Source organism: Polyodon spathula, chromosome 26 (assembly GCF_017654505.1).
Source record: "Polyodon spathula isolate WHYD16114869_AA chromosome 26, ASM1765450v1, whole genome shotgun sequence".
Classification (NCBI taxonomy): domain Eukaryota; kingdom Metazoa; phylum Chordata; class Actinopteri; order Acipenseriformes; family Polyodontidae; genus Polyodon; species Polyodon spathula.
The window spans coordinates 464,719-489,220 of NC_054559.1; the positions used below are offsets into that span (position 1 = coordinate 464,719).

Here is a 24,502-nt window from a genome sequence, read left to right on the forward strand (position 1 = left end):
ATTAATTCACATGCAGTTGTACCGAGACTCTAATTGAATGATTGATTAGCAATCGAGTCTCGGTACAGCTGCATAAAAGCTGCATGTTTTCACGCGCTCACTCGGGGTTGTGTGTTCGGTTAGTGTGGAGAGGAGAGAATTTAAAACGATAACTAAACGTAACTATATAACCGTTGTTTTGACTCGCCGTGTTTGTCTGTTAGTGCACTGTTTGTTTAAGTGGTAGTCCGTTTTGTTTGTCTATTTATTTAGGCATCAAGTGCCGTGTCCTGTTTTTTGTACTGTTTTATTTTATAATAATAAACTGCGCAGCAGTGCAACCATTTATCATTTCATCTCGCAGTACTGTGTGTTTCTTCTGGTCTGACGTCCCCACTACAGCCGTCTTTATTACAATCCTCCATTCTCGTCAGTCACAGCCTGGAGATGACAAATTATATTTTCTACTGCTTAGAGCAGCAAGTTTGGTGTGATGCCAGCAATCACTTGATGAATCACATCAGGGTTAAGGTTGCTGCACCGGCATTGCAGTTGTTGAGGTAATAAAGTCTTTACTAATTGTGCCCAAATCAGCATGTACAATATTGTGATGCCAGCTGGACTCGCATGTTAGTCTTTTATGCCCTTTGCAAATCAGCACCTCACCTGTCTGCCACATTTTTTGCGTAGCTGTTTTGCACAATTTCTGGGGGTCTGCTTCTGAACGGTCTTTGTGGCCTATGAGAATTGAGTTCTATCTTGGGGCACAAGGTGCTGCTATCACTTGGTGGTGAGACAGTAATGGCAAAAGTGAAATGCAAACCTTATTGCCTTTACAAAATAAATGCCACTCTCCCAGTGTAAATTACTGCCTTAGTTTTACCATGGCAGCACCTGCTTGCTGCTGCTACAGGAGCAGTGTCTGTGCATTTCATTACTGGTTCTTTTTAATGCACAGTATAGCAGGCAGTTTCAGTTTTTGAAATGCAACATAAAAGATTAGACAACGCAACCCTAAGCAAAGGAATATCAAATCAGTACCAATTCAATACAAAAACAGATTAGTCTACATTTTACTAAATAGTGCTGTATTATAAATTGATGTCTTTAACTAAGTGTTTATCCCATGAATCAAACCCTATATGACTGAAATAACTCCCCTGGCCCTATGTGAAGTGAATCTAACATCTGGCTGGCCAAGAACACATCTGGAATGCTGTGGCTGTGTTTCACTCAGAAGCTTGTTAAACAGAACTAACCAGGAATGTGTGGCAGCATTGCCTACACAAGTGATGGTGTTAACTGTGGCCTACGGCAACCTACTGAAAAATGGTCATGTTCTGTGACTGCTGCAGGTATTGGCTGACTTGCTGTGACTCGAGACATTTGAGAGTTTCCAGACCACAGAAAGCATGAACTGCCCGAAGATGTTGTTTTTTGATGGCTTGTGTGTCTCTTGCAACTGGCGACGAATAATGGATGTCATTTACAACAAAAACACAGAACATGCTTTTCTGATGTTACCTGCAGTTGCACTTAATTACCTGCCAAGGATTGAGTCTTCTCTACACAAACACATGAGGTATTCTCGTTTGTAGTTTGCCTGGAAGTTAATTCATGTCCTTTATGCTCTCAGTTCTGTTTAGTGCTATAGTAGAGCCCATCTCTGTCTAGTCGTTTTTATTGTGCTGGTCATTATCTTGTGGGAACGGAATCTAATATTCTACCATGTACATTGTTCTTACCAGCATTTTTTGTTTTGTCTTTCCCTTCTTACACCTTTTTCTTGAATCTTATTCCTGTCACTGTCTCATTACTACCATTGTTCTACATGACTATTTTCCCTTTCTTGCCTCTCTCCCTTCTACCCTTCTTACCTTTTTCACCCATTCCCTTTCTCTCCCTTCTTTTTCCTCCCCTTATTCTCTTTCTCCTTACCTTTTCCCTTCCACCCACATTTTCTCTGTATTCTCTCCTTGGGTCTCATTTCTCCTTTCCCCTCTCGCTGTCGCTCTCTCTGTGCTGTGCAGGCCCTGTTTGTGCTCTTCATCCTGGCCTACATCCACATTGCCTTCTCGCGCTCCCCCATCAACTGCCTGGAGCATGTGCGTGAAAAGTGGCCTCGGGATGGGATCCTGCGAGTGGAGATCCAGCGCAACTCGAGTCGGGAGCCCATCTTCCTGCAGTTCTACGACATGGACAACTTCCAGGGGCTCATCAAAGAGCCAGAGGGGGGCCAGGGGGCCGAGGAGGAGATGACCCTTGAGATGTTCGACAACAGCTCCGTACAGGTCAGACAACTGTTTCTGGTACAAACCCATGCTCCCTTCTGTCTAATTATAGTCATTAAATGATCATTTGATCTGTTACAGTGTATAAAGTAGATCATCACGTTTACTGCCTGGGCACTTTATTAGAACCTGTCTACCTGATTGGTTTCAACATCGCCATGGGTTAGAAAAATAAATGAGGTTGGTCGTGTGATGTGACATGTTATCTCTGCACTCTGTGAAGCTGTCAGAAATTACTGGAATTTGGAAAGGCATGGTAATAGATGCATGGAGGCAGTGTGGTCCAGTGGTTAAAGTCCAGGACTTGTAACCAGAAGGTCACTTAACCTCCTTGTACTCCATCTTGCAGATTAGATGTTAAATCAGTGTCCTGTTGTAAGTGACTCTGCATATAATGCACAGTTCACAGCCTACCTCTGTAAAGCGCTTTGTGATGGTGATCCACTAGAAAGGTGCTATATAAAAACCATTATTATTATTATTATTATTATTATTATATGGTGAGCAGGTACTACAGTATCAAGGTTGGTTAGGCTGCTTCCAAGAGTCAGAGTGCATTAGAAATGGAAAAACGAAGGTAAAGTGGTTGTGAAGAGAAGCAGCTGTGGCTGCAAACAGTTAGTGACGGAAAAGACCATTTTAGAGGCTTGCCAAGTCTGAAATATTGACTGAATGGATTACTGTCCTTGAGACACCGGCGTCTGACAGATCTTGTTAAGGCACAATCAGAGAAAACAGGTCCTAATGAGGTATACAGACGGTGTACATGATAGGGATGTAAATATAATTTAATTAGGTAGTTTAAACAATAACCAAAAGTGACTGGTACATGAAGATGCATATTGTTTTGTAAAACTTCTTAGTAAACCTACCCAGATTTATCTTATTCTTGCTGTGAAAAATGCAATCACGTCAGAGCAGATTAACCAGGTGTCCAATTGTTTGTGACACTTGCTCATTTAAAAATTCTAAACCAGGGAAGTTCTGAAACCCAAGAGTGGGTGCAGGGCTAGTGGGAGTTTCAAGCCATGCACGTGGTAAGATTGGTTTCCTTCTCTGTCATTGAGAGCTAATGCTTCTCCTGGTACCTGTCAGTTGAATTGATTCCCTCTATGTGTGTGTGTGTGTGTGTAGTTCGAGCTGGACTTTGAGCCCAAGCTGAAGCCATCTCTGAGCAGCAGCATGGAGGCTCTGACGCAAGCATGGGGGCTCAACGATAGCCAGGACCTCTCCTTCACCCAAGCGCCCACTAAAGGTATGCAGCAGCTGAGAGAGACAGTCTCAGAGATTGAGATGTTAGCACAAGCAGGTAAACCACCTCCACACCATTGTCCAAACAAACACCTTCCTCCTCCTCCCACTTCTTCCTCACTCCCACACTGCTTTCCTGTCCTCCTCTGGCCTGTCAGCAATGTCTCTCTGCTCCAGTCCTCAGTCCATCTGTCCAAGGCTTATCTTCACTTACACTGATAAAATGTATCTTATATAAATGATAGTTATATAATTTTATTTTAGCGCATTTTACAGTACCAGAGAATCACTCTGCATTTCATCAACCACCTATATTTAGTATGTTCTGTTAGGTTGATCTAAATATAACTGGGCAGAGGCTGGGCATGACTTGGTGAATCACACAATCCACAAGCAAGTGTGAAGACCACACAGAGAAGTCGGTCCGCCGACTGGTCTGAGTCCATAATGCCAGTCGCACAGATGCTGCCCATTACGTAAAAGCAGTCTCATCATGAAATAAGCACCGCTTTGCAGTTTCCATACCTTTCACTGACAATGTGTACATAAACATCTCACTATAGGCAGGTGATCTATAGTACCGGTATGATAGTATTTATTTTAAATAAACATTGTTTTTCAGTGCTTCTAAAGATGGCTCTTGCATGCCGGGAATAAAAAAATGGACTTGCTTTAAACAAAACTGAACTGTACAGGGTAATTAAGGACTTGAATTAAGAGGTGCTGCTCTACACTTCCTTAGTGTAGTACACACAGGATAGTGGTTTCTTTTGGTTTCCACCAATTTAAATCTATATTGAGGATGGGTAGCCAGGAGATCCTAGTTTTTATATTATATATATATATATATATATATATATATATATATATATATATATATATATATATATATATATATATATATAATATAATTGCTTAAAGTTGGTCTTGGTTGTAGCTTCCAATTGTCTCCTTTTTTTCGTCAATATGTCTTGTTTTTATATGGTTATGATTGGGGTCTACTTAAATCGCGGTAAATTTACATATTTTTCACAGGTACGTTGCGGAATAAAGTTAGCGGACCTGTTTAAACATTAAATAAACCTGACTAGACAGTATTTCAGAACACTGTAAAGCCTAAAAATAGTTGTCCTTGTTTCCATACTAAAACAAGAGTGCTGTCATTTGTTAAAGGCAAGCATGCAGCATCTCCCTGCAGTTGACTTGTCCATGCATGAGACTGCATGTTCTGCATCGACTGAACTGGTTGGAAGTTAAGGCAAAGCTTTTTTATACAGATGTGGAAATCAATTAGAAACAGCAACAAAACTCGGTTTACTTTAATAAAGGTAATGTATGCAGCACGTTCGTTGTCATGTTATTTGTCCCATCCAATCATTTATTTTATTAGTACAGAGTCAAAACAAAGAAAACATGGCTATTCGGGTCTAAAATTCTAACTGCGAAAAAGTAAGCAGCAGGTTGAAGCGAGGTGGCTGTGCTAGATCGTTTTAGTACTGTTAAAATACTTAAAGTATTTAGGAATACTTTTGGTCTGCGTGGACTTTCCAGTTTGGTTTCTGAAAGCTGTTTATTTTATGTTCTGTTCAGCAGCCTCTGTAGTTGCCTTTTGTTTAATGTGTGATTCTGAAGCTAAATAGCGATCGATCGTATTATCTCCAGACACATTAAGATAGGCAAAACAAGTACCTCAATTTGCATGTACAGTTTCTTTTGGAAATACTGTATCTTGAAACGATCATCAGCCGAAATACTTTTCTTTTTTTGTTGTCCATTTCTAATATTTAAATATAATAAAAAAGGGCTATCTACAGAGGGAAGATACATAGTTTGCGTTGCTTGTGTTGTGTAGTAGTTCATGTAAACAAGGGTTTTTTTTTTTGTTTTCCTCTCCGTACTTGTTTGTGTGCATTATCCCAAAAAAAAGAAGTGAATTTCGCGGTGACCTCTCAATTTCACGATTTCCCCGAAATCCCGATTTAGGTAGACCCCTAGTTATGATACCGGCAACTATCTTCAAAACCCACAATAGCTTGATTTTGTCTTTACTTGGGAAAGAAGTCAAGATGGTAGGCAATCGCGTTTGGAGATTTACAAAATAATAATGCAAGCAATTCATGCCAGTTATGTAGCTTTGCACATCCTCCATTATAGGTCTCAAATGTGCAGTTTTGAAAGAAACACATGTTATAGAAAACATGCATCATTTCAAAACATGAGCTGTGGTACTACACTAGGTTAAGGAAAGTGATTGATACCATGCTTTTTGACTGTCTTGTACTTGCTGGGAGTGAATTTGCCCCGACCTCTTCTTCACTGGCTTATTTCCTATCAATAACCAAAATTGCTGTTGCTTTGAGCCAGTAACATGCTTTGACTCGGGTGACATGACCCAGGGAATGCAAGTGCAAACAGATAACCCATGAATAAGGCACAGAAACAGAGTTTCCATTTATCTAAAGTAGTACCAGTCAGATAGCCTGTTCTAAAATTAAGACACATGTGCTATAACATGCTGCTTTAACCCTCCTATTAGGTTTGAGGTCTATTTGACTCGACCTGTAGTTTCCAATTAGCTTAAATACTATTTTTCTTTTCATTTTCTGTATAATATTTTATGACTTTTCCTAAGTTGGGGTCATGAATTTATACACAGAAAACCGAACCTTTTGAGGTGATTGTTTTTTTAATAACAGATCATGTGTACAAATAAGGTGTTTCGGGTCACTGTGACCTGTGGCATTTATCTATGTAGATTTGTGTGCAGGAATAAAACAAACTTCTTTAATTTGTTGTTTTATTATTATTATATTTGTATTATTATTTCTGGAAATGGCTGCACCTGTGTGGAGATATTTATAAACAAAAAAAAAAAAAAAACATATACATCTACAAGGCAGAGCCTAATTTTCTCTGTCAGTGTTAGAACAGCATCTCACTAGTAAAGACATTCCAAAATGAGGAGCACCCAGGTTGGCAGTCAAAGAAGCTTTATCACAGCTCCTGGACTAAAAGAGCATAAAATAGTAAAACCTTTGCCTATAAAAACATTTTATCAATTTAAGGCTTTTTAAATTAGTTTGAAATTGCATTGGGTCAATATGACCTAAAACATAACAAATGTACTTAAGTTCTGAACATAATAGGAGGGTTAAAAAAAAATCACAAAAAACGCACATTTGAGAAGCATGTACCTAATGGAAAGTGCAAAATGGCTAAGATTTATGGAATGATTTGCCATTTAAGCCATGTTTATTGCAATACTTTGAAGTCTAATTGCACTGGTATCTGCAATTGGAAATTGTTCATTTTGTTCAATAATTCTACAAGTAATTTTTTTTTCTCTGTCCTTTTTTTAAAATCAATGTAAACTGATACATACCAACATTTTAGTGTTACTGGACAAGATAAGAAAAATGGTTTGGGGTTGAGGGGCTAAAGTTAGCCTGAAGTCATTCGATTACTGCAGGCTTACTGGCACGATACTTCTCTTTATAAGGTGCAGATGTGGCTAGACACACACCCAACTAGACCCCTAAATGTGGTAACAATTCATGTTTGGTTTGATCTGGGGTTGCATTTCATTAGCCAAGCTGTAAACCATATCCACGTTCTGTGCTGTTGAGATTGTCAAATGATCTGACCTCCTTTTTGTCAGGAATCTTTGCAAAGACATCATTGATTTGTTTTTATTGTGGTTTACCCAGGAGAAGTAAAATTGCTCCATTTTTATAGTCTGATTTATTTTATTATCTAACTGAACGAAGATATTATTTTGGCACCAAAGATCCTCCAGACTACTTTCTGGAAATCTAATTTTGTTGTTTCTTGAGTTGTGAGATTGCGGCCAGAGGTACTGCAAATTATGGAGCCTTCAAGCCGAAAACGGCACAACGGGTTCACAGGTACAGTAAGACACTTGGCAAATACAACACAAAATACAATGAAACTATACTCCATAAAACCCTAAAGTTAAACAGTACACCTAGATCTATATCCATGAAATGTGCTGGAGTGCTGAGGATGTTTTATTTTTGTATGTAAAGAATATCGTCAACGTGATTCAATGTAGCATACAGGGTCATGTAAGTGCACGGGCTGTATTTGCCATCTTTCCTTTTGGGTTCTACACACTGATGTCTTTGCAAAGACAGGGCCCAGCCGCTCTCAACTTCTCTGTGCTGCACAGCAGAAAGCTACCTACCCACCCTCCTAACAACTAAGCATTTTGAAACTCTTTGAACAGCCTGCACGCCTGCCTCAGCGCCAGCTAACAGGGTGTGTTTGTTTTTGCTCTAGTGTGGCCGCAGGAGGAGTACATCGTGGAGTACACTCTGGAGTATGGCTTCCTGCGCCTTTCTCAGACCACGCGGCAGCGCCTCAACGTTCCAGTCATGGTGGTCACCTTGGGTGTGTCTCCCCCTTCTTTTACTATTATTGCAAGAGTATCGCTTATAGCAGTGGTTCTCAAACTTGGGGGCGCAGAATATATCCTGGAAGACTGTTATTACCAACAGGGTTATAATGCCCAAAGCCTCAGGCTGAGGGCATTTCACCCTGGAGGTAACAGTAGTCTTCCAGAGGGGCATTTAATTTTCCACTGTGGCTGAGTCTTCAGTACATATTTAATATATGAATCAGTCAAGAAAATAAGCGAGGCAAGGTTGGATAATAAGTACGACTTTATATGTTTTGTTTAAATATAGCTGATACAGCACAAGTAAATAAATAAATAACAGAAAATGTTTTTGTCTTTCATACCTCGTACAGTAGTTACAAAAGTGTTTTTGGCATCCAGCTCTCCGTGCAGCCTGCTAACTGCTGCATAAACCAGTTTATATCCTGGTTTACATTGTCGAGTCAGAAAACCGTGACTTTGCCAGTGCTACAGAGCGCCCTTGCATGATTTTTTTGCTTACTGTATCCAGCTTTTATAACACTCATCTGTGTGTTTCTGGCGGACCGAGGCAGAATTGTGGCTTTGACACTGGCTATGAAGTTGCACGCAAAATTGAGATGCATTTACAGCGGCAGGTGTTACATAGTAAAAAGCAGACAACTTTGGACAATTTCTTATTTTAAAATTGTGTTTTTTAGATTGATTCTAAGCACAACACATTTGTTAAGTTTGCTTTACTCACTGTAAGGACAGTTACAGTACATTATTGTGTAGTACTATTGAAGTGTAGTAACATTTAAAACGCATGTATTTCAGTGCCATATTTGTACAACTACAGTGTGTATAATATATATATATATATATATATATATATATATATATATATATATATAATATATATATTATATATATATATATATTTTTTTTTTTATTTATCTACACATCCTACCCGACGGCTTCCAAGTAAAAAAAAATTCTAGAAATTCGTGGAAAATGAATTAAAAATAAAAACTGAAATAACTTGGTTGGATAAGTGTCCCACCCCCCTTGTAATAGCAATCTTAAATTAGCTGAGGTGTAACCAATCGCCTTCAAAGTCACACACCAAGTTAAGTGGCCTCCATCTGTGTTAAATTGTAGTGATTCACATGATTTCAGGATAAATTCAATAGTTCCTGTAGGTTACCTCTGCTGGGTACTGCATTTCAAAGCAAAGGCTGAGAACAAGGCGCTTTCAAAAGAACTCCGGGACAAAGTTTTTGAAAGGCACAGATCAGGGGATGGGTATAAAAAAATATCAAAGGCCTTGAGTATCCCTTGGAGTATGGTCAAGACGATTATTAAGAAGTGGAAGGTGTATGGCACCACCAAGACCCTACCTAGATCGGGCCGTCCCTCCAAACTGGATGACCAATCAAGAAGGAGACTGATCAGAGAGGCTACAAAGAGGCCAATGGCAATTTTGCAAGAGCTACAGGCTTTTATGGCCAAGAATGCTCAAAGTGTGCATGTGACAACAGTATCCCAAGCACACCACAAATCTGGCCTGTATGGTAGGGTGGCAAGAAGGAAGCCATTACTCAAGAAAGCCCACCTTGAATCCTGTTTGAAGTATGCAAAAAAAACACTCAGGAGATTCTGTAGCCATGTGGCAAAAAGTTTTGTGGTCTGACTGGTCTTTTGTGGAAACTTTTTGGCCTAAATGCAAAGCATTATACCCCAAGGAACTTGACAGAGCTTGAACAGTTTTGTAAAGAAGAATGGTCAAGTATTGCCAAATCTAGGTGTGCAGAGTTGGTAGAGTCCTAAGCCAACACTCACAACTGTACTTGCTGCTAAAGGTGCTTCCACCAAGTATTTACTCGGGGTGGAGACTTGTCCAATTACGATCTTTGTTTTGTATTTTTAATATGTATTTTTTTCTCAATAAAACCTTTTTTCCCCTTAACAGTGTGGAGTATGGTGTGTAGATGAGTGGGGGAAAAAATCCTCATTTAAATGCATGAAACTTTAAAAAGTCACTGACACAACAAAATGTGAAAAAGATCAAAGGGGGTGTAGACTTTCTATAGGTACTGTGTGTGTGTGTGTATGTGTATATATATATATATATATATATATATATATATATATATATATATATATATATATATATATATATATATATATATATATATATATATATATATATATATATATATATATATATATATATATATATATATATATATATATATATATATATATAACACACACACAGCTCTGGAAAAAATTGAGACCACTGCAAAATTATCAGTTTCTCAGGTTTTACTATTTATGAGCATTTTAGTTTTATTCTATAAACTACTGACAACATTTCTCCCAAATTCCAAATAAAAATGTTGTCATTTAGAGCATTTATTTCAAGAAAATGACAACTGGTCAAAATAACAAAAAAGATGCAGTGTTGTCAGTTGAATAATGCAAAGAAAATAAGTTCATATTCATTTTTAAACGACACAATACTAATGTTTTCACTTAAGAAGAGTTAAGAAATCAATATTTGGTTGAATAACCCTGATTTTTATGCACAGCTTTCATGCGTCTTGGCATGCTCTCCACCAGTCTTTCACATTGATGTTGGGTGACTTTATGCCACTCCTGGTGCAAAAATTCAACCATCTTGGCTTGTGACCATCCGTCTTCCTCTTGATCACATTCCAGAGGTTTTCAATGGGATTCAGGTCTGGAGGTTGGGTTGGCCATGACAGGGTCTTGATCTGGTGGTCCTCCATCCACACCTTGATTGACCTGGCTGTGTGGCATGGAGCATTGTCCTGCTGGAAAAACCAATCCTCAGAGTTGGGGAACATTGTCAGAGCAGAAGGAAGCAAGTTTTCTTCCAGGACAACCTTGTACTTGGCTTGATTCATGCCAACGCTGCCCGATTCCAGCCTTGCTGAAGCACCCCCAGATCATCACCGATCCTCCACCACATTTCACAGTGGGTGCGAGACACTGTGGCTTGTAGGCCTCTCCAGGTCTCCATCTAACCATTAGACGACCAGGTGTTGGGCAAAGCTGAAAATTGGACTCATCTAGGGGTGCTTCAGCAGGGCTGGAATCGGGCAGATTTGTCTTTGTGAAGGGCGCATGAATCAATTCAAGTACAAGGTTGTCCTGGAAGAAAACTTGCTTCCTTCTGCTCTGACAATGTTCCCCAACTCTGAGGATTGGTTTTTCCAGCAGGACAATGCTCCATGCCACACAGCCAGGTCAATCAAGGTGTGGATGGAGGACCACCAGATCAAGACCCTGTCATGGCCAACCCAATCTCCAGACCTGAACCCCATTGAAAACCTCTGGAATGTGATCAAGAGGAAGATGGATGGTCACAAGCCATCAAACAAAGACGAGCTGCTTGAATTTTTGCGCCACGAGTGGCATAGTCACCCAACATCAATGTGAAAGACTGGTGGAGAGCATGCCAAGACGCATGAAAGCTGTGCTTGAAAATCAGGGTTATTCCACCAAATACTGATTTCTGAACTAATTCCTAAGTTAAAACATTAGTATTGTGTTGTTTTAAAATGAATCTGAACTTATTTTCTTTGCATTATTCGAGGTCTGACAACACTGCATCTTTTTTGTTATTTTGACCAGTTGTCATTTTCTGCAAATAAATGCTCTAAATGACAATATTTTTATTTGGAATTTGGGAGAAATATTGTCAGTAGTTTATAGAATAAAACAAAAATGTTCATTTTACCCAAACACATACCTATAAATAGTAAAACCAGAAAAACTGATAATTTTGCAGTGGTCTCAGTTTTTTCCAGAGCTGTGTGTGTGTGTGTGTGTGTGTGTGTGTGTGTATGTATGTATCCAGTGTGTGTAAATACCATGTATTATGTATGGTATGTGTGTGGTAATGTGTATATATATATATATATATATATATATATGATATATAATCTATGGTATGTTGTTTACCACGTATGTTGTTTATCGGCTTACTAAGCATTTGACACAATATGCATTTGCTCTTGTTACAGTGGATCGGTGGCTGGTTTGTGTAAAAAAAAAAAAAAAAAAAACCAGCAGTGACAGAGAGAAGTGAGACAAGAGGAAGAGGCGCAATCCAAAACATTTGAGAACCACTGGCTAATAGTATTCCAGCAAATTACTTTTTATATTAGAATTAATGTCTCCGTTGTCTGTATTAAAGCAGCAGCTGCAGCAAATGTCTCAAGAAATGTTGCTTGTGTGAAACAGGCTTGTTTTTTAAGCTGTGTGCTTAGTTTGTGAATGAGTTCCTGCTCCTCTCCCACAGACCCCTTGAGGGATCAGTGTTTCGGGGATGGCTTCAGCCGCTTCCTGCTCGATGAGTTTCTGGGCTACGATGACATCCTGATGTCCAGTGTCAAAGCACTGGCTGAAAATGAGGAGAACAAAGGTGTGCCATGCCCCAGATTTACAAAGATTTAGAAAGTTTAATCAACCAGTCACTCAAACAGACTATTTGAATTAGTGGTGTTGTTTCCCAAACCATGAGCCGTGCATGCATACAACTTAAAGGCTCAAGCCCACCTTTATGTAACATTTGAATGGGAACTGTTTTGCACTATTGTAGCAGCTGTATGTAATTTCTCAAAGAAATAAAGGTTTTTTTTGTGCTTACTGTACATATTTTTGTGCCAGGTTAAACAACATCAGAAACGGCATCAGCATGTCCATGTCTGGTTTGAAAATTAGATAGTTTGATACCTCTGTTTGAGCATTGAATTAGTAATTAACATGCTTTGTGCCATAATTCCCAGTAATTCGGTTAGCACTAAAGGAAAACAAATCAGGAAAAAAATCCTTTTGCAAACCACAAAGATTACTGTTTTCTTTGGATTTCATTGAGATCTAAAGAAATCAGCTCAAATGTCTGCAACAGTAATAAGGCTGTAGTTTTGTTGCCACAGTAGCTCTGTGCCAGGTATGATTGATGCACTGCAGCATGGAGCTCAGTATTGAATTAGTTTTAGATCTGCCTGTTGTTTGTTGCAGGATTTCTCCGTAACGTGGTCTCGGGCGAGCACTACCGCTTTGTGAGCATGTGGATGGCCAGGACCTCCTATCTGGCTGCCTTTGTCATCATGGTCATATTTGTAAGTTTGATCCATATTGTACATGCGTTGTGATAACACTTTCCCAGCAGCTGTTTTCTGATGGAATTACCTTGGGGTCTGTTCAGTTAATTGAAACTGTGGAGGATCTAAACACCATTGTTTAAATCACTAAAAGAAGGAACTCTGACAAAACATCTCTAATATTGTGGGTGGGTCTCAAGTGTAGTTTTTTTCTTGAAGCGTAAGTAAAGTAGGTTTGGTCCTAAGTTATTTAAACGCTGATGGTGTTTAAATTCGCCTCTGTTTAGATAATTGAATACTCCCACTCTTCTTCGCTCTCTTTTTCAGGGTAGGCACAATATTGATAATCAGGTTCACTGTAATGTTGTATTAAGTTTTATTTCATTTTCCCAGAAGGCTGTTTCACTGAGCCACTTGACTGATTATGCTAGAAAAGTGTGTCAGGACATTATGAACAAAGGGCTTGAATTTGTAACTCTTACGTGTGGTTCAGGGAACAGGAGCTAGGGTTCCTCCCCCCTGTTCTGTCACGGCAAAATACCTGTCAATAACCATATTTTAAGGTGGATTTTAAATCGGACAGTCAAATCTCAGCAGGAAGCAGTTGGAATTTTCTTCTGTTCTCTGCCACGCGATCAGCGCTGTTGTCTCTCCCCTTCCAGCTCAACACAGAAACCAGCCTTTGGAAGTCCTGCCCCTGCAGTACAAGCATGGCACTCCATCCGCCAATCCTCCACATAAGCTGTCTGTGGTCTGATTTCTAATCAGTCTCCCTTGCAGCTGCCCAGGATAAATGGTAGTGTTCAGAAGTTTGGAAACAACAAATGATTTACAGCAAGACTAGGGGTGGGGATTGTATTGCCTGTTTTTTCTCTCAGACCCTTTTACATACTAAATATGGTACTCCTGAAATGTTTTCCTTTTTCTAGGAAACTTCATTCAGCCTACTTGCTCACTAAATATCCTGGTATCCCTCAATAGAAAATGGTCTCCTCTTTAAAAAAAATATACCAAATATTTTAATGAGCAATCTTTCTCAAGTTCAGGAATCTCCTGGTCTCCATCCAAAACTACGTGGCCGCTGCCCTCGATCCTTCCACCCTCTCCTCTGTGACCAGCTGGTCCATCTTAACCACCTTCAACCAGGACTGCATTCTGCATTACTTGTCCACGCAAGACAATGTGTTCCTTCAGTATAGGTGCAGAAACCTCAGCAGCTAAAGTCAGTGTCATTCAGCATCTCGTCAAAAAAATGGCGCTCTAGTCATCCACTGCAGTGAAGTCTTCTATTCATTTCCATGATATTTCTTTCGCCCAACAGAGTATTTCTTGTATTCCTGGAATAGGGGACACCAGAGGTATCCTTCCACAGGGGAATTCCTCTCCACTGAGCTGAGATTAGTATTTGGTTAACCATCAGAGTAATGCAAAAATAATAATTTGACCTCTTTCTTATCCTTATAACTGATGGCACAGTTGCTGGGAGCCATCTGTAATTTTTGGGGGCAAGTGAAGCTCACTTCCCAACGTTGGATGTCTGGCCGCACCGGATCGCCCTCCGCCAAGGAAGGTCCTATCGTGAGCCCTCTCTTTCGTTTTCTTTTTCCCCTGCTCACTAGACTACTATGTTTGATTCTCCTGCTGTCCTATTTTTTGTTTCCCCTTGGTGGAAGTGAACCTCGCTTTGCAGCCTTGGAGACTGGTAGTCTGGTCTCATCTCGCAAGCACTTTTGTCCCATTGCTCCTGCCCTGTGAACTGCCATAACGTGTCCCTGCAGTCTGGTTAATAGCATTACACTCGCTCAGCCTTGTTTTCCTTTCCCTCGTCAGACGCTGTCCGTCTCCATGCTGCTGCGCTACTCACACCATCAAATATTCGTCTTTATTGGTAAGTAAAAGGAGAATTATTACTATTGGGTAGAGTTGGTCCTGACAGGAACATGCTAGGAGCTGGTTTAACAGAAGGTAGTCCAGGATTAATGTTAATCAGGGTCTGTGAAACTAGTCATAAGAGATCAATTGGACAAAGCACACCACAAACTAGCACTTCTATTCATAGAACCTTAGCTGTAGCACTATACTAGCCACCAAGAACCTAGCTCCATTTTCCTGTTTAACTTAGAGTGATAACTAAAGCTAACAGGCTTCATTCAGACCGTGTGACCTACAGCGCAGGAAATGATTAGGAACCACCAATTGTCAGTTTGTTTTCACCTTCTTATAGGCATGTTTTGGTTTAATTCTGACCTTAGCAATGACAGTCTTTTTTGAATGCTTGCTATTTTGTGTGTGCAGTGGACCTGTTACAGATGCTAGAGATGAATATGACGGTTGCCTTCCCTGCTGCACCTTTACTCACAGTCATACTGGCTCTAGTGGGTAAGAAGCAGGATGCTTGTTTTTCATTTAAAACTGACGTTACCATTGATTCTTTTTATAAGTAATTCTCCGGGGAGGGGAGGAATCTTTAAAAATTCGAAATTCTCTGTGCCTTCTGGGCCATTTCATGAAAATGGTAAGTGTGTTGCACAAATAAGTCTTCAATGTCAGACTAAGGCTAATAGATCTTTTTTGTACATAAATTATGTTTGATACTTCTGAGGATCCCATAACATGGTAATTGTTTGCTGCTGAACATACATTGCCTATAGGAAGTATTCTCCTCCCTTGGACGTTTTCACAGTTTGTTGTGTTACAACATGAAATCTTGATGCATTTAAATGGGATTTTATTTTTCCTTTTGATTTACACACTCTACACACTACTCACTTTACACACACTTTGAAGAGAATTTTTATTGTGAAACAACAAAAAAAACTGAAATGAATTCACCACCCTGAGTCAATACCTTTGGCAGCAATTACAGCAGTGAGTCTTTTGGGGTAAGTCTTTACCAGGTTTGCACATCTGGATTGTGCAATATTTGCCATTCTTCTTAGAAAAATTGTTCAAGCTCTGTCAAGTTAGATGGGGATCGTTGGTGGACAGTAATCTTCAAGTCTTGCCACAGATTCTCAATCGGATTCTGGGCTTTGACTGGGTCACTCTAGGACATTCACGTTCTTGTTTTTAGCCACTCCAGTGTCGCTTTGGTTGTGTGCTTGGGGTCGTTGTCCTGCTGAAAGGTGAATCTCCGTCCCAGTCTTGTGTCTTTTGCAGACTGAAGCAGGTTTTCCTCAAGGATTTGCCTGTATTTAGCGCCATTTGCCCTCTACCCTGACCAGCTTCCCAGTCTCTGCTGATGAAAAGCATCCCCATAGCATGATGCTGCCACTACCATGCTTCACAGTAGGGGATGGTGTTACCTGGGTGATTTGCTGTGTTGGGATGAGTCAGACATAACGCTTTGCATTTAGGCCAATAGTTCAACTTTTGTTTCATCGGACCTCAGAATCTTTTGCCACATCTTTTCAGTCTCTCACATGACTTTTTGCAAATTCCAAGTAGGATTTTACATGGGTTTCTTTCAGAAATGGCTTCCTTTTTACCACTCTTCCATACAGGCCAGATTTGTGGAGTACTTCAGCTATTGTTGACACATGGGCAGTTTCTCCCATCTCAGCTATGGAACGCAGTAGGTCTTTCAGAGTTGTCATTGGCCTCTTGGTGGCTTCTCTGACCAATGCCCTGCTTACCTACTGCTCAGTTTGGGAGGACGGCCTGCTTGAAGCAGATTCTTGGTGGTGCCGTATACCTTCCACTTCTTAATGATCGACTTGACTGTGCTCCAAGGGATATGTAATGCCTTTGAAATCTTTTTATACCCCTCCCCAGATCTGTGCCTTTCAAACAACTTTATCCCGGAGTTGTTTTGAAAGCTCCTTGGTCTTCATTGCAGTATCTTTGCTTTGAAATCACTATCCAACTGTGGGACCTTACAGATTAAAAGTGTTGAGTAGGTTGTGTAAACCAAAGGAAAAATAAATCCCATTTAAATGCATCCAGATTTCAGGTTGTAACACAACAAACTGTGAAAACGTCCAAGGCGGGTGAATACTTCCTATAGGCACTGTATTTAGAGAGATTTTATGTATTTTGAGTATGCAAGTAATTGTTCCAGTAGTATATAACTCCTGAAGAGGTGTAGTCTCTTTAATCCCTGGCTGCATGCTCCCTGTATATAGTAAAAGTGACTGTATAAATGATCAAACATTTTTGTGTAACATGTTGGCGTTTCTCGACTGGCGTTGACTATGCAACGTGTTTTTTCTCTTTTTTTTTTTTTTTTTTGTGGATCTCTAAGGAAGATATACATTCTGTAGCATTCAGCTGAGTCAGGGCACGTTACCCTGCTCAACAAACGAGTGTGTTATTTGGTGGGAGTGACAACGTTTTGTGAGATTTCACATTCCACTATTTGCATTTCTTAGTAATGCATCTTTAAAACACTGTAAAAATATTAAATTACAAATGTTTGAAAAATACCTGTAGTCATTAAATTGGTTGTGTTTCTTTAATGTTTTACTAAAATATGTATTTTAAAATCAGAAAGCAAACTGTTCCCTGAATTTCCTTTATTCATAAGAGGAATAAAGGAAATTCAGACGTATGATGACATATGAAATTAGTCATGCTTGATATAATTCTTATCAGCCTCCTGTGTGACTTTGTTCTCCCTCTTCTCTTGACAGGCATGGAGGCCATCATGTCTGAATTCTTCAATGACACGACCACGGCATTCTACATCATCCTGATTGTGTGGCTGGCAGACCAGTACGATGCAATCTGCTGCCACACAAACACCAGCAAGCGCCACTGGCTAAGGTACGCCTCTCTGCTTATCTATGGCTTGTACTGAGGAGACAGCTCAGGGTCTCCCTAGTTCTGTCATCTAGCCTGATTTTATCAGTGCTCTATAGTAACATCTGGTAGCTTGTTTATACAGTTGCCTCCACTTAAAACGGGCGCATTTGTTAACGAGATTCACCTGCAGTAAGCGATGCTCCCACACAATAAACAGACGATGTCCCCCAATCACCAGCACAGTAACCAAAACAAGCAAGCGTGTATGCGGTTAAATCTTTATTAAGACACTCATTACACTAATAATAAAGATGTGTTAAAATCTACTAATGTAATAAAAAGTAGGTCCAAGAAAGCAATGCAAGTGCAGAAATGTACCTAACAGGTAGACTACATTACTGCAAATTGTTTCCATCAAGAAACAATTTATTTGTACGCATTTGGACGATCTTGCGTACTGCGTACAGGGATTAAATAGCCAAGATACAGTACAGGGATAATCACTCAATAACAAGGTGCAAACAGCTGATTGATCGATCTGGCAAGCTTTTAAAGTGCTGCCTTTTGTATTGAAATCTGTGTGAATGGCAAGATAATGAGGTGAAAACAGCTGATTGGTGGATTAGTAAGAGCGATTCCTGCAGTATAAGCAGTGCGTTTTATTATTTAAGTCTATGTGAATGGCAGATAACGAGATCCAAACAGCTGAGTTTGCCTGAAATAAACGGTGTGCTTAAAATGGTTATTGAAATCAATGGGAATGGCAAATGCTATTTGTCCGATACAAACGGCTGCCCGAAATAACCCAGTACGGTGTAAGTGGCGGATACCATAACTGCTAAACCTCTTTACATGTATAAAGTGTGATCTAAAGGGGAATTTGATCCAAACCAGCAGTATAAAACTGTTTGTACTGCAGGTTTATTGGTTTATGGTAATGTGTAGAAGGTAATATGTTAACATGTAGTATAAAATAGGATTGGAATCACAAAAGCAAAACAGTCATTTGAAGTTGTACGTGTATAGTTTTCATTTTTTAATGACAGTATAAGATGTCAAAACAAGACTAAACACAAAATTAAAACTTATTAACTGAAATTGAACTTTGCACAAGAATAGCTGTATTATGTTTTTGAATGTAGGTTAACATGAAGGAAGATAAAATATATAGAATAGTTCTCAGCAGTTGTTACACCCCTGTGTCAAGCAAGGCATGGGAATTGGCATAATGGAAACTAGCAAGAACATAATACCTGAGATTTAGATTGATTTAAACCAGGGGAATTGTAATGGATGTTTTATCAGTCAGTCTCATTTCAGTCTAAAGTATTTCCTAATTCTGAGTTCTATAACTTCATTACCAGATAGTAATAGTTCTTGGCATTTAAAGTCATTTAAACTTTAGCACTTGTTCATGCGCAATTTGTTCAGTTGTGTAGCTATGTCAATTCTCCCCATGATCTTGGTGCCCTCCTTTGTTAATTTGGATGCAAGTTTTGAGTCTACTTTAGGGGTGTGTTGGAGTACTCTTAAATAATTGTTATTACTTGAGCACTAATTTATTTCTTAAAAATGTAAGTCATATCTCTTTGTGAATCTCTTTGAGTTTTGTTATGTCGCTGTTTGTCTTGTTTTTGTCTGGTCCTATGCCTTCACGTTATCTGTATTGTTCCAGGGAGGTACCGTGCCACTAGTTCCGGTAGTGTGGGTGTGTGTGTATGTGAGACACTGTTGGGTGGCGTACCATGTAATTTTAGAGTTTTTAGTAGTTTAGTAATCTTAGTAGTTTTTCGAGATTTTAGATTATACTGTATTTACAGTATAACTGTAAATCTCTAAAAACTACTCGCTTCTAAATCTGTAATAGTCATTTTTGTATTTCTTTAGTATAAATACACGTTAATTTGGATTCATATGTTGTTTTTTCTGACTTTATGTGAACAAAAAGACACACATGTGCCCGTTTTCCCATTGGAAATAGTGATATTTTGAAATATCACTGTCCTGGTCACAAAAGCAAAGTTTGTGGGGAATAATAGCCATTTTCTATACTTTTGAGGCATAAGCAATTAGGAAATAACACTTACTACCCAGGAACAAAAATTGTGTTACATAGTGAAATCAAATATGGGCAGTGTTCTTTTCACAGGCAATCTGAATTGATTTCATAATGAATTATATCAGAAATGCTGTTAGTCTAAGAGGCGACATGTCTTGATGTTTTGCAGATTCTTCTATCTGTATCATTTTGCTTTCTATGCGTATCATTACCGGTTCAATGGACAATACAGCAGCCTGGCTCTTGTGACCTCTTGGCTCTTTATACAGGTAACTTGGGGTGGTGTGTTTGTCTTCATTTTAGTATTCTCTTGACATGTTAAAACTCGAGATACGAACGGACGGACCTCTGTATAATAGTACATTCCAAATAAGGTTCTGTACCATTTCTAGAAAATCTTAAATACATTGGAAGATGTTTTAGTTCTAGTACAACAAACACACACTACAAAATTGTCCCATAAATGTCAGTTAATCTTGAATCTGCTTTAACACATTTTTTACTTCTGAAAACTGATATTTTATAATGCTGTGAGGCTAATCAATAGCCAAATATGAATTTAGTGAGTGCATTCATAATGCATTCTGCTTGTCAGTTTGGGATATATATCAAGATTCAGTTTCGTCAGTGTCTTTTTATTGTGGTAGCTTCATATACTGTGCATGTATGGAAATAAATTAGTTTTGCTTGTCTGATTTACTTTGTTGCTGCATTCTATCGGCATATTGATCAAATTGAAGTGGAAGGGCCTTATCCATGGAGTCGTATGTATTCTAGTAACGGGCTGTAATAAACCAGTTCTAGTTATTTTTTGGTGACCTAAGTCTAGGTTACATTTTAAATTAGAAACGTTTCCTCGTCAGAAGCTATTTTAAAATGCTGCCAAACATCTTGGTCACTTTTAAGTCACACGTTAAGTAATTTCAATTTTGAAAACCATGAGCTGCAGTTCTACTTGGATGTGAGCTGCACACAATATGCCACTTTAAAATGACTGCTGCATAATGGGTGTATCAGGAAAATAAATTGTTTGTCTAACTATTTTATTCTTTCCACATTCTCTTGGCTGCACAAATGCAGTTCTGTTTTTCGGTTTTAATTTTTGTTTTACCGATGTCAAACCGCTGAAAGAGTTAAATGATAAAAAAAAATAACCGAACTAATCATAATTGACTTGCATCCCTAATGAGAATCTAAAAAACCTTGACTAGGATCTCTCTCTCCTCCCTCTCTCTCTCTCTCTCTCTCTCTCTCTCTCTCTCTCTCTCTCTCTAGCACTCAATGATCTACTTTTTTCACCACTATGAGCTGCCTGCCATCCTTCAGCAAATTCGTATCCAAGAGATGCTCCTCCAAAACCAGCAAGCAGGCCAGGGCAACCAGACCACCCTGCAGGACAACCTGAACAACAACACCACCAGCAGCAACGCCACAGGGGGGGTAGCACAAGGTGGGACTCCTCCCCACCCAAACGGCCTGGCCAATCAGGGAACAGGAGGAGGAGCCGGGACCCTAAGCGACCTGGACTGGGTGGCGGAAACGGCAGCCATCATAACAGAAGCCCTGTCAGCCCCACAGCTGCGGGGTTCCCTGCAGGAGGCTGAGGCCACTGCAAACCTAGAAGATCCCCCGGATGGAAGCATCAGTGTGGTGGCAATCCTGCAGGGGGAGAACGAGGACACCGATGCTGCTGATGCTAATCTAGTTACTGTAGAGATCACAGCATGTGGCAACAGCCAAGATTCCAGTGCAGCACCCCAGCTTCTAAACGGGCCGTCTTTTCCAGAGACTCACACAGAGGGGACTAGGGCTGGAGGAGGCAATGAGCTTGTTGACTCTAGTGGCCCAGATGGAGTGCGGCAGCCTCCGATTGCTGAGGCTGCCTCCAAAGAGCAGAAGGAATACGAATGGGATGCAAAAAGAGCCTGAAGCAGCATATACAACAGCAGCCATGACATCCAGTGAGCAACCAACCCCTTCTTGAGCTCCACCTCGGTTTCAAGACCATGTTTGTCTGTGGCAGCCTTGTGCAGACCCTGAGAACTTTGAAAATAGAAGCTGGGTTCAGTTTTGAGAGGGTATGGGTAAAAGAATACCCTGTAAGAGGAAGTTATTTCTCCCCACCACTCCCCTGGCACATATATTAAAGCTTTTATTAACGTGGTGCTTTTGTTTTGTTTTGTTTTTTTTAAACTGGAATTCTATTGAAATCCTAAGATTATTGTGGGCCAGGCATTATAAAGAAAAAGGTGCACTAATTAAGAATATGGAGGTATTTTGTGACATCCGATTCTATTGCAGGAAAGCAGATTGAGAAAAAAAACGAAATAAAAAATATGAACAAGGTGGCTGTGCGTGCTTTGAAGAGAATGATACTCTTAAAGCAGAACGTTGTCTTTTTATTATTATTTTTGTTTTATAATAAACTAATTTCTTACTGTTTGTTGTGGGGTATGTTTTATCGTTCTAAAGGGTATTTTTAAAGACACTTGCATGCTTTCTGCTATGGGGGGGGGGAAATCGAAATGAAAACCCATCCAAGTGTTGTGTGTCCCTGTAGCAAAGCTGCAGTCACTCATTCGGTCTGCAGTCGATGCAGCTATCTTGACAATAGAGGGCCACTTTAAACAGTTAAATGTAACAACTTCTTATTGGCAGCAGTACAATCCGAATAGTCACTTAATGCTGCTGCTGTGGAAAGACATCATAACCTCCCTGAACCTTCATTTAAAAATAAAACTGCATCTGGTGGATGTCTCCAATGTTACGGTTCGGTAGCTACAGAACGGCCAGAAAATGTGTCTGATTAAAATGTACTTATCGGACAAGGAAAAGCCTAGTAAATGTCTTGTAGGCTATTGGCATCAATGCCATAACACTTTGCTCCTTTCATAAAATCCTTGAAGGGATTTCTATTGCCGCTACCATTTCTGTATCTTGTATGATTATGCTGTTAATGGGAATATGCATTGTGATCGGCTGGACGAACTCACGTTCTCTGTACACAGGCTGTATCCACACTGCGACATACCATTTACACTGCCTGAATAGGCAATGATTATTTAGGCATTGGAAACGGTATAAAAAGCACCTTGAGATTTGTTTCTGAAATGATGAGGAGTCTGAGCAATCAAGGTTTTGCTAGATCTGCTTGGAATTAGTCCTGAGTGTGTAGGTCTTTTAAATAACTACTAAATGGAGTGAAAACAGTTCCGCTCAAGCAGTTCAGTTCACATTTGGCTTAAATCGCTAGTGCCTGAGTATTTTGTAAGAAAGCAGTTGTAAAAAACAGGATGCAGGGAAAGTTAGTCCCCAGCCCTGAATGTAAGGACCGGATTCCTATGTGCACAGGGTGTCTGTAGAGGTTCATATTGAATCTTAGATCTGCATAGACTATGATTGCTCTAGGACAATACCACAACCCAGTCATATTTTAAAAGCACATGGAAAGATAAAACACACCATGCAAGAAAGCAGTAGTATTGTTATGCAATTGGTTTGTTGTAATACTTGTAATAATGCTTGCTTTGATTTGCAATAGAAACAACAACAAAAAATTATCTCTGACAACATGGTTATCTAAATGATGCTGTCAGTTTATATATATATATATGCATGCTGTCTAAAGATGCAACACCTGCCTCTAGAGCAATTTCTGCTAACGAGTGGCAATCCCAAATGGGGCTGACCTACAGGATTCACAGTTCAAAACGGTTTGGTCTCTCTGCCGCAGGTTTTGGATCGCTTTTGAACTCTGATGGAAGGAAGGGATTAAAAACATTGCAGATCTTAGACGTGGGCCAGGTTGTGTTGTCTGCTGGTATGAATGGGAACAGGCTTCTGTTGCATGTTTGCTAGAACACTGAACTACAGGTCAAAGGCTCTCTTTTTGAAAATAGCTCTATGTCAAGGAGAGGCTCAGTAAATTGGGCATTATAACTATTGGGTCATAAATCAGACAATACTGTAAATGTTGGGTGTTGGTGATCTTTATAGACTATTGTCAGAGGCCTTTATCAATGGAACTTTGCGGCGAACGGGTACTGTATGGGTTCACAGTGCTGAAAGGACCCCTATTCATGGGAATGCTTCAGTCTTTTAGAACACTAATCAGACAACTGAGTCTGCTCTAAAAATGGTATCCAGTTGTTTAACCTTGTTATATGGGAAGCCTCTTCAGATCCAGTGGTTAAAGCAGCAGGCCCAGTCATCTAGGCATTGTTTCAAGCTGGTCCTCCTTAAACATTTTATTGATTTGTATTCTCAATAGAAAATTATGACCTAATGACTACAGAATGATCAATAGTGTCAAATGCAGTTTTACTTAGGGTCATAAGTCCCTTGTAGGAGCTTGCATCCACTTTGATTAAAGCAGGCTTACTAGAAATGTGCGTGATATAACCGCTGAATTAGTCTTTCCTATGACCCATCGTTTAGTCTGCAAGCACCTTAAGAAACACAGCGAGCGTCGTAAATATAGTGGAGCTCACAATGCAATTGGCAGATTTTGTCTGCCAGAACTCCCAAAATGAGGCTTCAAAGATCTGATAGCTATTTTTTTAAGTTTGCGAAATTTTACCACAGCTTTGAAGATTCTGTACTTAGACAGGTGTCAGGTTTTTGCTGAATAACCTTGGGATGAACTAGCTGAGCTTTGTTAGCT

General features: G+C 39.7%; 1 protein-coding gene across 4 annotated transcripts in view; it reads left to right on the top strand.

The window, feature by feature from the left end:
* Positions 1-24,502, top strand: part of LOC121300647 (membralin-like) — a 64,548-nt gene that overhangs the window by 9,581 nt on the left and 30,465 nt on the right. Inside the window, exons 2-11 of one of the 4 annotated variants that reach the window (XM_041229282.1) lie at positions 2,010-2,270; positions 3,405-3,525; positions 7,821-7,931; positions 12,233-12,355; positions 12,955-13,055; positions 14,868-14,925; positions 15,333-15,416; positions 17,669-17,801; positions 20,009-20,108; positions 21,115-22,281. In XM_041229282.1, coding sequence (XP_041085216.1) covers positions 2,010-2,270; positions 3,405-3,525; positions 7,821-7,931; positions 12,233-12,355; positions 12,955-13,055; positions 14,868-14,925; positions 15,333-15,416; positions 17,669-17,801; positions 20,009-20,108; positions 21,115-21,768 — 1,746 coding nt within the window. In that variant the 3' untranslated portion in view covers positions 21,769-22,281. Of the gene's footprint in view, positions 1-2,009; positions 2,271-3,404; positions 3,526-7,820; positions 7,932-12,232; positions 12,356-12,954; positions 13,056-14,867; positions 14,926-15,332; positions 15,417-17,668; positions 17,802-20,008; positions 20,109-21,114; positions 22,282-24,502 lie in introns of those variants that run through there. The other 3 variants (XM_041229283.1, XM_041229286.1, XM_041229285.1) reach the window with 3 other exon arrangements.